At 38.7% G+C, this 17,799-nt stretch overlaps 1 protein-coding gene across 2 annotated transcripts in view; it reads left to right on the top strand.

Annotated features, from left to right (window-relative positions):
• The first annotated feature begins 1,323 nt into the window (after positions 1 to 1,323).
• Positions 1,324 to 17,799, top strand: part of SLC19A3 (solute carrier family 19 member 3) — a 44,896-nt gene continuing 28,420 nt past the window's right edge. For both annotated transcript variants that reach the window (XR_007951646.1, XM_051983394.1), the window contains exons 1-2: positions 1,324 to 1,654; positions 17,206 to 17,362. Coding sequence is in view for 1 of the 2 variants with exons in the window: in XM_051983394.1 (XP_051839354.1) it covers positions 17,216 to 17,362 (147 nt within the window). In the remaining variant the exon portion in view is untranslated. The remainder of the gene's footprint in view (positions 1,655 to 17,205; positions 17,363 to 17,799) is intronic.

The following is a 17,799-nucleotide window of genomic DNA, read 5'->3' on the forward strand; positions in this document are numbered from 1 at the left end:
TTGACTTTAAAAGTTACAAAATAGGGAAAAAGTAAAAAAACAGAAAAGAAAATCTTAACTATGGAAAACTACTATGATGGGGCAGCTAGGTGGATAAAGCATCAGTCCTGAAGTCAGGAGGACTTGAGTTCAAATTTGACTCAGACATTTAACACTTCCTAGCTATGTGACCCTGGGCAAGTCACTTAACTCCAATTGCCTCAGGGGAAAAAATACCTTTTTTTTTTTTTAATGGTTCAAAGTTTGCCTATTATAGGTTTTTGCAGCACTGAGACTGAGAATACATTTCAGCAGAAAACTAACTTAGGTATAAATCAAACTGAGAAGAGAGGAATAACAGGAGTAGAAACATAGCCAATGTCCACCACTCTACAGAGATCACAGTCTCAGATGGCACCATCAATTACCTCCTCAAACATCATGGCCACATAATGAACTTGTAGTGAACAGGAAGAGAGCTACATGAAGCACCCAGACATCAGCAAACATTAAGAACAAGGAAACATTTTCTGAGAATCCCCTGTAGGTCAGGGACCATCACTTCTCAGCTATCCATGGGCAAATTATTGGCATTGCCAGCATAGCTAAGGTCTGCAGTAATATTAGTTTGTGATTCTTAGTGACTCAGTCACCCACTCTGCTAAGTAAGAATGTCATTGACATTCACACAGCTGGTATTTACTCTCACTGGAAAGGGAGGGAAACTTTTTAATTACCAGTAACTCTGGTATCTTTAGATAGGTTTGATCTGCCCAAGAGTAGGAGTGGATGGTGTAGGCAATGGACTATGTGGTGGGATCTACGAAGCTACTCCATTGGATACCTGGAATTCCACTATTAGAATTCATTTCTTTGCGTTTGAGAGTAGGAGTGAAGTTTTAAGTCATTAATACCTTAATGAAAATGACTTTAGCTAATACTTTCTTAGCTGATAAGAAAGAGGCAAACAGTGGAGGAAGGATAGGGAGGAAGGAAAAGAGAGGAAATAAGCATTTATTAAGCATCTGGCTACTTGGTTTGGTGCTAAGTGCTTTACAAATAGACTTACTTAGGAAGATCAATAGGAAGCTGAGATAAGATAATTGATAATAAAAAGGGAGTTATAAGCCTCAAAAGAAAAGCTCTGGGGGATACCAAAGACCACTTCACAATTTAATTCAGTTTGTAGATCATTGGTAATATGCAGGCATTAAATATATATATATATAACTAACATCAAAATATGTATGAGGGGATGAATAGAGGAAGTGTTAAAACTGATTTACTGTGAAAATTTGAATTTATATGAAAAAATTGAAACTTGAATAGTATATTTGTATGTGAAATGAAAGAACATGGTTCATAGGATCTTCTGTCCAGAGAGGCAGAAAGGAACCATAGTGGTTAATCCAATTTTTTCCTTGCTTTAGAAAAGATGTAATGCAGCACACAATTATACTCCTGCCCCAGTAAATGACAAGAACCATCAAATTTCCTGAGAAAAACTAAGATCTGATTCCTTCAATAGTCTTAGAAGTGATACCTTCTCTTCCCAGAATGAAGGGGGCCACAGGAGTGTCAAGATTAAGAAGATGAGCAATTAAACCATTACTGGCTATTTCGGCACTTTTACCTGAAGGAAGCCTCAGAATCTTAAAGAAACTTATATTCAAATGTAAGTAGAGAAAGTCTTACTTTTGGGGGAAAAGGTGTTACTTGCAGTTTGGGATTACTTATGCCATTAACAAGGAAAATTAAGAGCAGGCCGTAATTCTCCTAAAAGCATCGACTGACCTTGCTTTATATACTTCAAATGTTTTGCGAGGCTTCCATGCCTTTAAAATGATATCGATTTCTAGCTGATCTGATAGCGTTTATAATACAATTTCTCAGTCTTATACTTGTCTCATGACAGGAAGCTAGAGCAGCCATTGATTAGCTAGCAAAGGACTCGTGGAAGTGAGAAACACTGGCAGATGATTAACTTAGAGCTAGTTAGCTGGCTTGGTCAAAGCATGATACGTAGGAGCTCAAGCTCCCGGGTCACTTCGCACAGAGGAAGATTCCAAGTTTGATGGCTGTCTTGGTGGGTTCTTCCTCATTGGAGATCCCCAAGTAAAGACTGGAAGATCACATTGATTATGTCATTGAAAGGATTTTTTTTTTTCAGGTAATGATTGAACTATATAGCCATTGAGGTCTTTTCTCACTCTGATTATGTTTTGTTCTTGGCCCTCTATTACCCTATTCCATGCATTTTCATGACTGTTCCCCTTATTCTGTCATTTCTTCCTTCTCATCTGGCTTCCCCAGTTTCCTTCAGGTCCCAAATAAAATCTTATCTTCTATTGAAATGGACAAAGGACTGGCGTCCCCTCCCCTCCCTCAGTTTTAGGTTAAAGGGCCTGGGGGCTCACAGAGAACGGTCTGCTCAACTAGATTAGGGGACTTCTTTTGTACTTCAGGGTAGTCACCTAACCCTGATCCCTAAACTATGTTAAACATCTGCCATCGTATCTTTTGTCCTGTAAAGTCGAGTCACTATTTAATGTCAAAATGTGATAGCAAGGGTGAACAAGAATGCTTATAAGGCTGTCCCTACTTCATTTGGGCATGGAACCATGCCAGAATCCTACTGGAAGTCGGTCCCAGCCACGTAGACCACCTAGGCCAGGCAGAAATAAATTTATTTCTAAATTATGAATTACTATGGCCGTCTTGAATTTTATTGCCTGGGCTATTTCACTATAAGGAAGCACCCCACTCCCCCATGTCTCTTAATTCTATTCCCTTCTCTTTCTCTTGAATATCTCCAATTGAATTTATATATCGCTTTTTTGTGTATAGTTTTTATGTAGTCTTTCCTTGCTAATCTGTCAACTCCCGGAGAAAAGGGAGTTCATTTTTTTTTTTTTTTGCATTTCTTTATATTCCCAGAATTTAGTACAATATCCAGAACACAGCAGCTACTTAACAAATTCTCCTTAACTAGACCATTCATTGTGTTCTTCATCCCAAATGACCATCTTACAAATACATGTCCCACTCGATAGAAGGGTCCAGACTGGAAGAAATTCACCACAATCTGTCACCACAATTGAAAAATAATTCAGAATGTGCGTCTTGTTGTTAATCATAGGCCAAAGACCGCTGTAATTTCTTTCAAATGACAGGACAGAAATTCATCCCCTGAGCAGTCTCCTCTCTGTCACTAACCAGCTGTGGGACTTTGGCCAAGTTCCTTCATCTGGGACAATGAAGGAGTTGTTTAGGCGTGAGGGACTATGTCCCTTCCAACCCTAACATTTTATGATTATAGGGTATAGGGGAAATAATAATGATACTGGAATCAGAGGCCCTAAGTTCAAAAGCTGCCCCTGACTCAACTCTGTGAGCTTGAACAAGTCATTTGTCTTCTCTAAGCCTCAGTTTCCCCTTCTGCAAAAATAAGTATGCTGCTCTAGCTGACTTTCTTAGGTCCTTCTATTACAATTCTGAGATGAAACAGGGCCTGCTTTGTATTATTCTTGGGGTCACGCTGCCCTCTAGTGTTGCTCTTTGAAAGAATCCCTAAAATCTAAATCTAAGAGGTCATTTCAATTTAGGATCAAAGGGGTAGAATAGGAAGGAACTTTAGAAAACATCCAATCCAGCCCTCTTCTTTTCCAAATGAGGAAGCTGAGGTCTAGAGAGATAAAATTAATTTACTTTAAATAGGATATTATATTTAGTTTAGATGCTGAAGAATGAACATTAATTCTAGTCAGAGGCCACCTGTCCCAAAAATCCTTACTAACTGTGTCATCTTGGACAAGTTACTGAATCTCCCATGGACCTCAGTTTACTCATCTGTATAATGGAGACCTTGAACCCTATAACCTCGGCAGTCCCTTTCAGTCCTGAATCTGTGCTCCATTGTGGACAAACTTTCAAGTACTATCCCAATTCTTTTGAAGAATTTTGAATCAATCTGTATCAAAATTTGTGTCAAATATTTGCTGATTTTTTTTTAAATACAGAAAATTCTTTTGTAAATTTAATCATTTTTAACTGTAAGAGAGTGACACATATTAGGTTGGGGAGAGGGGACTCAACTTGGAATCAAGAGAGACCTAAATTCTAACCCTGGCTCTAATATTCACTACTGGCCTGAGTCTGAGCAAGTTAATTTTGAGTCTCAACCTCCTTATCTCCAAGAAGAAGAAAATAATACTTGTAGTCCCTGGAGATAGTCATGGCAAAGGCATGAAGGTAGGAGATGTGTGAGATGGAGCAAGTAGCCCAGTATGGTGTCAGTGTTGGAGGCAGGAGGAGAGAGGGATGGGGAAATCATGTGCAAGTTTCAGTACTGTCTCATTTGGGGTTTTCTTGGCAAAAATATTGGAGAGGTTTCCCATTTTTCTCCAGTTCATTTTACAGATAAGGAAACTGAGGCAAATGTATACAAATAGAAGAGCCAGGAGATGAAGGTCCTTAAATGCCAACGGATTTTATATTTGATACTAGAGACAAGAGGTAACATCTAGAATATCTGGAGCAGGGGCTAACTAGAATCATATTTGGGGTTTAAGAAAAATTATTTTGGCAACTGTATGGAAGATTGGAATGGAAGGAGACTTGAGGCATGAAAACTAAATAAGAGAACAAGGTCTGAAACATAATAGAAGCCCATAGTAGCTAGGAGACATACACAAAAACTACTGTAGACAGAGAAGTGACAGTATCTCTTGTATATGGGGAGATTGAGGGAGAGGACATTGTCAAAGCAGGGTACTAGGACAATGGTGGTATCCTCCATTATAAGAAGGCACTATGAACAAAGGATGAATTGGGGAGAGGGGAAGTAGTAAACTGTCTTAAATCTGTTAAATTTGTTGTGTCTGTAGAACCATGAGATGAGAAGGCAATTAGAGAAAAGAGATTGGACTAGGAAAAAGGGAAAGAAAAGATAAGTAGATCAGAGAGTCATTTGCATGGAAATAGTAATTGAATTTGTGGTGATTAGATGATCAAGCCTGGGAGAGTCTTGGGGGATAGACTTAGTTGAGGGGAGTGACCCAGTTGATAAACTGATAAAATCGATTGAAAAAGGAGTGATCAGCTAGGTTGGAAGGAAAAGCCCGAGAAAACTGTGTCAGAAAACCTCAGAATATCCTGAAAGAGAAGGCCAATTACATCAAAAACTGCGGAGGTCAAGAACCTGGTAAGAATAATTATGGCACACAGGTCATTGATTCAGGTATCATGCACCAATCAGCTTTGCTATTAATCTTCAGAGGTTGCAGCCCTAACCCTACAGAGTCTCCATGTCTATTTTTTATTATACTTTTTAGGGGCGGCTGAGGGGAATAATACTGTAGGGGTCATGAATAACTTTTCTTATGGAGAATATGATGTATGCAAGTGGTTTTCAAAAGGTTTCTGGGAGTCCCCACCTCTTCCAATAGAGGTTTTAAGGGTAAATTAATGAGATGAAGTTGTGTTCTTGTCCACAACGGCAGCAAAGGACAAGATGGTGACAACTTCAGAGAACTGAGGGGGTGATGAGACGGGCTAATGAGGCAACAGAGATTGCTCCCTTCCTCTAGAATGACAAGATGTCCACATCAACCTTACTAAGAACATCTATCTACCTGTTCTACAGGTGGAGGGAAGTTTGATTGTGTGGGGCTTGTGTCTGACCTTCCTAGAGGAGGACGGAAACACTACTGTTTTTCCTTGTTAACAAGCCTCAGACATGAGTCCCTTTTCAGATTTTTGTGTGGCTAAAATAAACCTGTACTATGTTCAAATGATTGCGGGTAGTATGATATATACAGAGAAACTGAATATCCCTTCAGGAGCGAATCTAAACAAATTCAGATATTCATAGGGTTTTCCTGAATGGAGACATGATTATTGACAAGGCTTCCAGATTGACCCTTGTAATGGGCTCCAGAATACATTAAGAGCATCAGTGATATTTATATGGCATCTTAAGGTTTGCAAAATTCTTTATATACCTAAGCCCACTTGGACTTCCCAACAAGCCTGCTATTATTGTCTCAATTTTGCAGAAAAGCGAGATAAAAGTTGGTGATTTATAGTCACATAGCCAGTAAGTGTCTGAGGCAGGAATTCAATGCAGCTCTTCAGATGCTAAGCCTTGATTAATTAATCAAAAAATAAATAAATAAGGAAAAATGAAAAACTCCCCAAAGAGTTTATTTCCAAATCATCACCATGTTAGTTTATAATAGTAAGTCGTTATTGAACGAGATAAGGTGAGATCTTTCAAAACAGTTGTGAAAATTGAGTAAGGCTTCATCTATTTCAAAGTTTGAGTAGGCCTGAAGGACTTTAAACATTAAATCAAGGGCATACTTAAAGTGTCTCCTCCCAGCTATTCTCCTAAGGGCATCCTGAAAGTCTCCTCCCCGATATCCTCTTAAGGGCATACTTAAGTCCCCTTCTTGTTATCCTCCCTATTTCAACCAAATATGGGCAACTATGTATGAACCAAGTTCAATTTCTTGGGTCGTTCCCGTGTTTAGAATGTAAGACCCTCAGCCAATAAGGATGAGGGTCAGTGGTGGGAGGGGAATTTGCGTTAGGGATTAAAAGTGTTGACCCTGCCCCCTAAGGTGCCTCCTCCCGTGGATTGTCTGCTCAATGGGTGGGACGCCCGAGAAACACAGTATATAAAATAAACTTTGCTTTGCTACTAGAGATCTCGCCAGTTTTTTTTTATTAAATGGTTTCTGACCCACAGTCTTGGAGGCTCATTCCGGGATTGCGCTACTTGTGGTGAGTAGGTGAACCCTTGGGGTGGTAGCTGGGTGGCGCCCTGCCCTGATTTAGGTAGCCCACCAGCGTCCAGGGCTTCTCCTTACTCCCCAAGGGAAAGTGGGCTGCAGGAGTAGTTTCAGCTGACCAGAAATACCTTCAGCAGATCCTTTAACAAACATTTCCGCATTTAGGGCAGCTGAGTGGTACAGTGGATGGAACACCAGCACTGACGTCAGGAAGACCCGAGTTCAAATCTGCCCCTAGACACTTAATACTTCTTAGCTGTGTGATCCTGGATAAGTCACTTGACCCCAATTGCCTCAGCCAAAAAAAAAAAAAAAAAGAATAATTTCTCATTTTATCCACATTCCCTGGAAGGGAATTGCTATTATTATTTAAATTTATATATTATATTATTATTTATATTTTCCAAATGAAGAAACTAAGGCAGACAGCAGTTAAGTGACTTGGCCAATCATACATAGTTAGCAAGTATAAAAAATCAAATTTGAACTCAGAGCCTTCCTAATTCCATGTCCAGTTATTTATTCATGATAACATATGTACTCCCTGGCCTCATAGGGTTGTGAAGAAAGCACTCGGTAAACTCAAATCACTAGAAACAGGTGCTATTATTAGCCACCTTGGGAGTAATTAGGGGGCTTTGTGAATAGAAAGATAAATTTGAAGATAAGAAAGACCCAAGTTCAAATCCTGCCTGACACTAGTGAGTGTCTGACAATAAGCAACTCATTTCAATGTCATTTGCCTCTGTTTCCTCAGCTGTAAAATGGAGATAATAATCAAAGCTGTGGTGAGGATCAAATGAAGCAATATAAAGCACTTTGTAAATCTTAAAATGCTATATAAATTTTAGCTGTCATTATTATTCAACTAGAAAGATGAAACACCAATCCAAAACAATATTTGTGGGCAGATCACCAAGAAGAGACATCACGGTGAGTGGAAATGAAGTAGTCAGAACAGACTTCGTAGAGGAGGATTTTTAGGGAGACAGGGTCACACAACTAGAAAATGTTTGGCGTTGAATTTGAACTCGGGTTTTCCTCACTCCAGAGCCAGTGCTCGGTTCACTCCCTCTTTGCTCCAAGAAGGTAAAATTTAGGCAACAAAATGAAGGCATTCTAGCAAGAGAAATGTTGTGGGCAAAGGTCCCAGGTAGAAAACAGCCATCAGGATTTACAGGCAGCAGGAAGCTGACAAGTTGGGAGGGGGGAGCAGCAATGAGGTCACATGTTGGAAAGCTTTGAATGCCAGACCATAGTTTTTAGAATTTCCGTGCTAAGTCACGGGGAGACTTTACAGATTTATGAAGGTAGAAGTAAGGATGTTCTTGGAGGATGGGTTGGAAAGGAGAAAGGGAAAGAGTAGAGGCAGGAAAGTCAGTTAGAAAACTCTTGCATCATCAAAGCTTGAGGTAACCTTGGATCCCACTTCTTTTTTAAATCTTTTTTTTTTTTTTTTCTGCTTAGTTTATATGCCATTTAAGGGGAAATTTTCTTTGTTTTCAGAATAAATTCCTATTAGCCCAAATCATGGCCCCCATCACAGCCTCCCAAGCCCCCGCGGGACTCAGTCCTCCCCAGGGTCATGGACCTCCTCAACATCCCAACAAAATCAAGAGCCTATTTTAGTCTTCACCAGTTTGGCAATAATTGCCTCATGCTGGTCTGGTACAGGTTTGTGGAGGTCAAAGGCTTCTCATTCCTCCCACAGAAGGCAGAGGTTCATTAGCAGACGGACACCAGTTAAAATTGTATGCTATCCCCAACCTGGAAAGAGCAGAAATCCAGAAATATTCACACAGACACAAACTGAAGAACTATAGGCTCTATTTTCTCCACTTGGTTACTAGTCTAAAGCAGGAGAAAATGGAAGCCCTCAGACAGAAAGAATTGCAAAACAGAATTGCACAACTGAACTGGCCTCCAAAATTCTCTGCCCGGTCCTACGATTTGTTTAATGACAATTAGTTGGGGTTCTCCAAATATTAGGCAGTTAGAACTGGAATTGGGAAGCTTCAAATTCAACCTCAGACACTTGCTAGTTGTGTGATCCTGAACAAGTCACTTAAACTATCTCTCAGTTTATTCAGCTGAAAATGGGGATGATAATAGTACCTACCTATACAGTTTTTAGGAGAAGCAGATGAAATAGTATTTGTAAAGTACTTAGCATAGTGCCTCCACATAGTAGATACTTAATATTTCTTCCTTCTTTTCCTTCCTTCTTTTTTTCCTTGTTTCTTTCTTCCCCTTTCATTTTTGATTCATTTTCCCTCCTTTCCTTCCTTCTTTTTTTCCTCCTTTTCATACTTTCCTCCAATCCATACTTCCTTACTTCCTGCTTTTTTCCTTCCTTTTTTCTTCCTCTTTCCCTTCTCTTCTTTCTTTCCTCCCTCCATTTCTTCTTTTCTGTGTTTTATTCCTTCCTTATTCCATTCCTTCCTTTTTTCTTCCTCTTTCCCTTCTCTTCTTTCTTTCCTCCCTCCATTCCTTCTTTTCTGTGTTTTATTCCTTCCTTCTTTCTTTGATTCCTTTCTTCCATCTTTTCCCTTCCCTTAATTCCCTTTCTTGTCTCTTCCCTCTATTCACGTGCACATGAAGCTGAGAAATTAAGCTTCTCCTTGTGGAGGCCAGTTAGCAATAAAAATCATATGAACTGATTCAAAAACTAATAAAAAGAATTTTTTTTTCTGATTACAAAAAAAGACTGAAATGATCTGGGTACAATATCCAAATTTGCTAGTGATTTACAGAGGACAGGGCAGGGTGAATTCAGGGTAAGAAATGTTTTGCTTGGAAAACTGCATTGAAATATTTCAAACATAAAGTCTTTTCACTGCTGAGTCACTCTTGGCTAGCTTTGAGGTATCATTTATTTTTGCTTGGCTTTTCACTTGCAATAAACCTCATCAGTTCAGACAGATTTTGAGGGCAAGCAGTCATAATTAGTGAAAAGTCTGTATTTTAAGACTTAAAAAAAAAACCCATCCTTTTATTGCTTGCAAGTACTTCTGATTAAGTAAATTAACTATGTCTGATAAAAGAAAGGATTTGGCTCAAGAAGGAGTGGATTTAAATGCCAGGATGGCTGGGATTTACTACATTATGACCTTAAATAAATCTATTTCACACCTGTAAAATGAGTGGGCTGAACTATATAATGCCAAACATGACTTTCCATTCTAAACTGATGACTCTGTGACATGTCTTAATGGTCATTTTCCACATTGCTGAGATTCATCTCATTAACTGCCATTCATTAAGGGTTGGATACCATGTGTTTTATTTCTCTCTGTACCTTTATGGCCCTTGGCCATGGTGTTGTGCATAGAATTGGCACTCAATAATTACTTGATGAACAAAGTAATGAACAATTGTAACATTTTCATAGACCGGGACAGCAATACTGCCATATTTCTCTTTATTTCCCTACTAAGCAATAATGGGATGCAAACAGAGAAGATATCTATTTAACCTTCCTATCTTCTTGCACTGGGTTTGTATGGGTAAGGAAACAGAATTAGTTTACTGTAGTGTGTCACACAAAATACACACTTTGTGGCAAAGTTGTTTTGAGCTTCTATAGGTAATTTCTATATGAAAATTACAAACATAGGTAGTAGTACGCAAACTTTTCATTGGAGTTCATAATTTAAAAATAATACTTGAATAAATACTGCTTGAACTAATTAGTAATAATAATTGCAACTAATAATGCTTGAATTAAGATTTTGCTCTACACTATAGAACTTAATGAATTATGTCCATGAGAATTAAGAATCTCTTTTAAGATGGATAATTATTTTGAAACAGTGTAAAAATTTATTTTGGGCTCCTTTCATTTCTTTACTCTGGTTCCCATGGAATAACATTTAACTGAGAAGGAACACTGGGTTTTGATGCCCAAATGACATATAGAGAGCAGCACCATGGATAAGGTATTCGGGCTAGAAAGACCTGAGTTCAAATCCAAGCTCAAATACTAGCTGTGTGACCCTGGACAAGTCACTTAATTTCAATCTGCCTCAGTTTCCTCATCTATAAAATGATGATAATAATATTTACCTCCTGGGATTTTTGTGAAGATGACTGAGATGATATTTATAAAAGCACTTAACATGTTTCCTAGCACACAGTAGGTACTATATAAATGCTTACTCCCTTTTTTCCTTGAAAACACAGCTCTTCATTTTTTGAGATTTTCATACTGAATCTTTAACTCATGTTTATGGAAGTCAATTCCATCACAAGGCCAATCACAATTTTTTACTCTGTGACTTCTCATCATATCCTGGCAAGGTAGATGTGACCTAAGAGATTTATCATCCCAGATTCAATTGTCATTGCAATCTCCTCTCTGCTAAGTCATTTAGCAATGCAACTCAAACAATACTTGGTGCTTGAGCTCCCTAATATCCAAGAGGTGATGTTTGCAACAGTTCAGAAAAACACAATAGAGAAAGAATATTTGTCAGTCAATAAATGTTTACCAAGGTCATTCTATATGTCAGACACTGTGCTAAGTAAGCACTGGGGATTCAAAGCAAGGTAAAACTCTCTCTTGGCAAGACTGTTTTCCAAGAACTCACAACTCACAATAGAGAAGATAATTTGCAGTTTACTGTGTGCAAATAAGCTATAGAAAGGATAAAATGGGGGGGAATGACAGAGGGAAGCCAATAGAATTAAAAAGGATCAGAAAAGGCGTCTGGTAAAAAGTGGGATTTTATCTGGGACTTGGAGGAAGCCATAAAAATTAGAGAGTAGGAACATGAAGGGAGAAAGTGTTCCAGGAATGGAAGACAGACAGTAAAAATATCCAGAATTGGAGGTGGAGTATCATATCTAAGGAAGTGTGTAATGCCAGAGAAATTGAGCAAGACAGAAATTAGAGACCAACTTAATAATTTATTAAATGGAGAGACATACTGGGACCAAATGGATCTTGGTTCCAGGGCTAGATGAGACTATCATCTCAAAGAGTCCAGCCCTTAAGGATCAGAGAGCAAGGTTTTTATAGGATAACAAGAACTGATATTCTAATGACATCTAAAATGGATAAACCTTTATCCTGTTAAATATTAAGAAGGAATTATTATAACCTAAAGATATAAAACCTTTTTCTCACCAACCATTTAAGAGGGAATGATTATAGCCTGAGGTTTGGGGGCAGAGCAATTGAGGTAGACCTTTATCTCATCAACGTTAAGAGGGAAAGTTCATAACCAGAGTAACTAAATAGGACAATGGGGAAACTAGGTCTGGACATCAAAAGGGAATTGTGGTGCAAGAGCAAAGAGACAATTGTTGCTGGATCACAGATCACAGGAACTTGGAAAGGTGGCATGTAATATATAAGAAGAATGGAAAGGTAACTGGATGGGGGTAGGTGAGTAGATGGAACAAAAGATTATATAAAATGCTTTGAATGTCAAGCATGGTTTTATATTTGATCCAGGAAATAATAGAGAACTACTGGAGTTTATCGAGTTGAGTGATCACTCATGTGGTTTAGGAAAATCATTTTGACTGCTGATTGGAGGATATTTTAGACTGGGGAGAGATTTGTGGCAGACAGCCCAACCAGGAGACTATCTCAATAATCCAGGTGTGAAGAGTTTGGGGTCAAACCCAGGATAGGGATAATGTCAGAGAAAGAAAAGAGCATTTGTGAAAAATATTACAAAGATATTATTGATCTGTTGATAACAGATTGTGTGGGGGAGAAGGAATGAGAAGGTGTCCAGGAAAATATCTAAATCAGAACCTGGGGGATTAGGAGAATGGTGGAGCCCTTGTTAGCTGGGGAGAAAGATAATGAATTTACATTTGGGCATAGTGAGTTTAAGATGTTTATAGTATCATTCAGTTGTAGATGTCTAATGGGTAGTTGGAGATGAGAGGATTAAAGATCAGAGGAATAAAGTTAGTAGGATAAGTAGATCTGAGACTAGTAGCAAAGATATAATTGAATCATCTTGAATAAATAAATTGTAACTGATTATCTCAAATGAAACAAAACCTGTAAATTACTTAGACTAGGACCTGATATTTAGTAGATAAATGCTTAGGGGCAGCTAGTTGTTGCAATGGATAGAGTGGACTCCTGGAGTCAAAGACTCTTTTCTGAATTCAAATATGGTCTCAGGTACTACTAGCTAGGTGACTCTGGGCAAGATACTTCACCCTGCCTGCCTCAGCTTCATTTGTAAAATGATTTAGAGAAAGAAATGGTACTCCATTTCCAGTCTCTGCCAAGAAAACCCCAAATGGGGTTAGCAAAAGTTAGACATGACTGAACAACAATAAATGAGAGGGGTTTTTTTTGTTTGCTTGCTTTTTGACAACGAAGATGTGTAGGCTTAAGGTAGCCTAGAGGGAGCCAGGTCTCAGTGAAAGCCAGAAGATCAGAGGGAATAGAGAAGATTTAGATGGAGGCAAATTTGTTGCCTAAGGAAGCACAATGGAAGGGGTAGATTTTTTTAGGGTAGGACTTGGAGGGAAGAAGAGAGGGCAGTAAACTGGGAATTAGAATCACTAAAATGGGGAGAGTATAAAGGAAGTCATGGGAGGCACTTGTTAATCATTAAGGGAAATTTTTAGGTTTTCATTGGTTTCAAAAGAAAGTCCTGTCTGAGCCTTGGGTGGTTCAGGCAGGAAGGAGCTATTTGGGAGGCCGGTGCTTGGACAAGAAGTATTGTCTTTTAACTGATGCTCCAATTTCTTAACTAAAAAGGACCCCTGGAGCTCAGCGTAAAACAGTCAAAATGACAAGCTTAGAGAAAAGGCTCTAAATGAAGGTATTCACCCTAATGAGGAAGTTCTTTACCACATTCACCTTAGTCTCAGCTAAGACCTAGGAAACAGGATTACACTTTAGTCTTTCATGTTTTTCAAATTCATATTCGTAGTTCTTAACTGGCTTTTACTTATTCTTCATGATTCATAAGGATAGTCATTCATTTTAACAGGAAGAGATGGGCAGGAATTGACTAAGTAAGTAAAAATACTGTTCTTCCCAAAGAAAAAAGTGACTACTCCATCTAAATTGGACAAATCGATTCCATAGATTAACTTGGCAGAGATGTATGGAATACTCAGCTGGTGAGTAGTGTAGTACCAGTCTATCACTTTTACTGCTCCACCATTTTGTGAAACACCCACTTCTCCCCTTGGGGCAGGACTTTCTACTTTAGCCGCTTACTTGGCTCAGTCTTCCACTCTGGAGGAGTGAAACCAGACTATATGGTAAAAGTGGAGACCTGCCTCACAATTTGAAATAAGATAGATTTGAAATTAAAAACTGAGATTTCCCTAACTGTGGGTCACTTCAGGTCTGCTAGAAGATGCTGTTTCTCTCCCTTGAATTCCGTCTGCATAGTCGAAGGAGGCATTATTTCTAGCTTCTCAGAAGTTCTCCAAAAACACTTTGAAGACAAAAGGGTTTTTTTTGGTTTTTTTTTTGCTTTTATTTCTAAAAAAAAATTTGCCACTAGGCAGAATGTGAGTAGAACAATGGACCAGGAGTGAGTTGTTCTGTCATTTTAATGAGGGTTTTCTTACAAAGAAAATTCCTTTTCCGTTTCCTTCTCCAGCTCATTTTACAGATTAGGAAACTTTTCACACAACTAGTAAGTACTTGAGGCCAGATTTGAATTTAAGATGAGTTTTTCTTGACCTACTCCAGTGTTGTAGCACCCAGCTGTTTTTGGATTAAGGAAGACTTTTCAAATCTAGCTTCAAACATTAATTAATTTTGTGATCCTTCAAAAGGGGCAAATCACTGAATCTGTTTGCTTCAGTTTCTTCACCTATAGAAATAAGGATAATAACAGCACTTACCCCCTGCCCCCTCCAGGTTATTGTAAGAGTCAAATAAGGTGAGTCGTGCAAAGCACAAACATTTGTTTCTCTTCTTCCTTGCCTCGTCCCATTCCATGTATGACAGGATATAAGACCATATGACAGATCCCAGTCCATATCCATAACCCTTAGCTCTCTACAGAGAAGAGATAAATGCTTTTCTTATAATTCATCAGTTTGTTTGCTCCAGATGTACCTTTGGAAAACAAGGTAAACATAGTTCAGCAAGTTTAAAACTTAGCAAGAAATTATTAAACAACTAAAACCATTTTTAAGACCTTACTCTGATTTTCCTTGACCAGAAATTCAACCAATCTGCAGCTAATTGATAGAAACTTCAGTTTGACCCCGGAAGACTAGTGTAACAAATGCATCCACAAGTGAATGAATTTAGGGCGTGGCCTGTGCTTTAGGAGAATTACTTTGACTGCTAAATGGGGAATAGATTCGAGTAGCGAGACTTGTGGCGGTTGGACCAACTAGACGATATCGGAGGAAAGAAGGGGATACGTGCAAGAGAAATTAGAAAGGTAAAATCAACATGTCTTGGCAACAATTGAAGATGAGAGGAATCTAGGACAATTATAAGCGTAGGTGACTGGGAGGATGGTAGTGCCCTTGATGGTAACAGAGAAGTCAGGAAGAAGGGAGGACTTGGGGGTGGGGGTGTGGGGAGGGCGAGGTAGGAAGATAATGAATTAGGTTTTGGAGATGTTCATTTTAAGATTGTCTATAGAGCATCTGGTTCTAGATGTCTAATAGGCAGTTGGAGAAGGGAAGCTGGAGGTCACTTGAGAAGATAAGGGCTTGACAAATTTGAGAGTCATCTTCATGGAGGTGATAGTTGAATGTATGAGGTAAGATCACTAAGCTAAATAATAGAGAAGAAGAGAGCCGTACATAGTCTTGTGCAGAGTCCTGTGCTTCAGAGAGTAGGAGGGGAACTAGAAAATAGCATCACAAAAACCTAAATTAATGCATGGTATATAGAAACCTGGAGAGAAAAGAATATGGAAAAGAAGGTGATTTCACAAGTGTCAAAGGCTGTGGAGAGCTCAAGAAAGATGAGAACTGAGAAAAAGTCATTGGGTTTGGCAATAAGGAAACAGTAATTTTGAAGAGAGCAATTTCTTGATAAATGATGAGGTCAGAAGCCAGAAAAAAACAGAGTTAAGGGAAATGAAGGGGAGCAATTGTAGACTGTTATATTGAAGGTATTTAGCCTCAAAAAGAGGAGAGAAAAAGATTTTTTTTAAAGGATTAAAAAAAAGTTTGCAAAAATGGGTGAAATGAAAGGTCTTTTTGAGGTTGGGACAGAAATTGGCAAATGTATAGGTGGCTGGGAAGCACTGAGCAGACAAAGGGAGACTGAACATAAAAGAAAATGTAAATAATAGAAGGAGCAATCTACTTCACATAGACGAGTTAGCCTTGGAAATGAGAAGGACCACCTTTTTATGTTGGACAACAATAAAGGAGGAAATAGTGACATAAAATCCTTAGATTAGATAGGAGATGAAGAGAAGCAGAGAAAAGGGAAGGCTCAGAAAAAATGTTTATTTTTAGTAAAATAAAAGGGTGAACTCCAGCTCAGAGGATAGGGAGAAGACCACCCATGGGAGATTTAAGGAGAGATGAGTTTGAAACAGATACTATGGTGAGTGAGATAGTTAATTAGGGAGGTATAGAAGGATTGTTTTGCATTGGTGAGGGTCCAGTAAAGATTATGTAATGATCCATTCCTAGTGGAACTAGTCAACATAGTTTCATGATTTTTCCAGATTCATGTGTAGGACCAAAGACAGTAGATGATGGCAGTAACCTGAAGACTAAGGCTTGGCAGGCAAAATTAATAACGTGGATAAGGGGGGGAAAAGGGACTCGAGAGAGGACAATATTGAAATGAATTAAACTCACCAAGAAGTCAGGGAAAGGAGGAAGGAGTAGTTAAAGCAGGAAAGGTGACCCAGGAGAAAATTAAGGGGTCAGAGAGAAAGCTTACACAGTACACCACATTCCCAGGATTTTGAAATCAAAGGAGTAAGGCTCCAGTTACTGCTGTTTGAGCATTAGCTTATAATCTTTCTTCTACATGAGTTTTCTGCCCTAGAAGCAGTACACACTGAGCATTGCACAAAAGATCTCTATTTACTCCCTGTGTGACCTTGGTGTCCTATCACTTTAACTCTTGTCTGCTTGTTAACTTTTTGAATGAGGAGATTGTATTAGATGGTCTGGGTGGCACCTCCTTTTGCAGGATACTTAGAATTTTATGATGTTATATATAAGGGAATAAAGGGTGCTCAGTATGGTAGTCATCACGCCTCAGAAATGTTTCAACTCTAGCTGAGGAAGCCCTCAATGTTGTAAAATTGCTATTTGTTTCCAAAGAGTGAGAAAGAGTAACCTGTTAATATCCTTTGATCTTGAGTTGATTCCATTATTGAGGCAAAAGGAAGATCACAGATGGACAAGTAATCCCTATTTTTTGCAAACAGTAATTTAGCTTTATCCTTAAGGGAGAAACTTCAAGCATCAATCTCTGTTCCTGGTCTTTGCTTTGTTCCAGCTAACCAACCATGGATTGCTGTAAAACAATGCGTCAGTCCTGGATTTTCCCCACCACCATCCTCTGTGTCTATGGGTTTTTCTCCATGATGAGACCATCAGAACCATTTTTTGTACCTTACTTAACTGGACCAGATAAAAATCTAACCCTCAGTGAGGTAAGTCAAACGACAAGTTAATTCAGAATCAAGAGCATGTTTGTAATATTGGGAGCAGTGGGATTGCATATTTTATATGGACTGAATTTCATTTACTCTCCAGTTGCAACCAGGAATCATGGCCATTTAACTCAACTTGAAGTAACATTAACAAATGAGGTGGAAGGACATTTATTGAGGGTAAAATTTAGCATCTTAGCTCCAAAACTCCTTCCAAAAGAACCATTGTCCAAAGAACTCCAACATTGCCATGCTTCTAGGATTTCTTCCACAGTCCTCCAAAAAATTTACAAGGATAATGTACCAGCTTCCCTTGGATTCTAAAAGTCACCTTCCACTTATCTAACCTGGATTAACAAACACTAGAAAGAATTTTTCTCAAGGAAGATAAATCTGTTAATCATATTCTATCATGTAGAAACAATATGTCAGTTTCT

The sequence above is a fragment of the Antechinus flavipes genome, chromosome 3 (assembly GCF_016432865.1).
Source record: "Antechinus flavipes isolate AdamAnt ecotype Samford, QLD, Australia chromosome 3, AdamAnt_v2, whole genome shotgun sequence".
Taxonomy (NCBI): domain Eukaryota; kingdom Metazoa; phylum Chordata; class Mammalia; order Dasyuromorphia; family Dasyuridae; genus Antechinus; species Antechinus flavipes.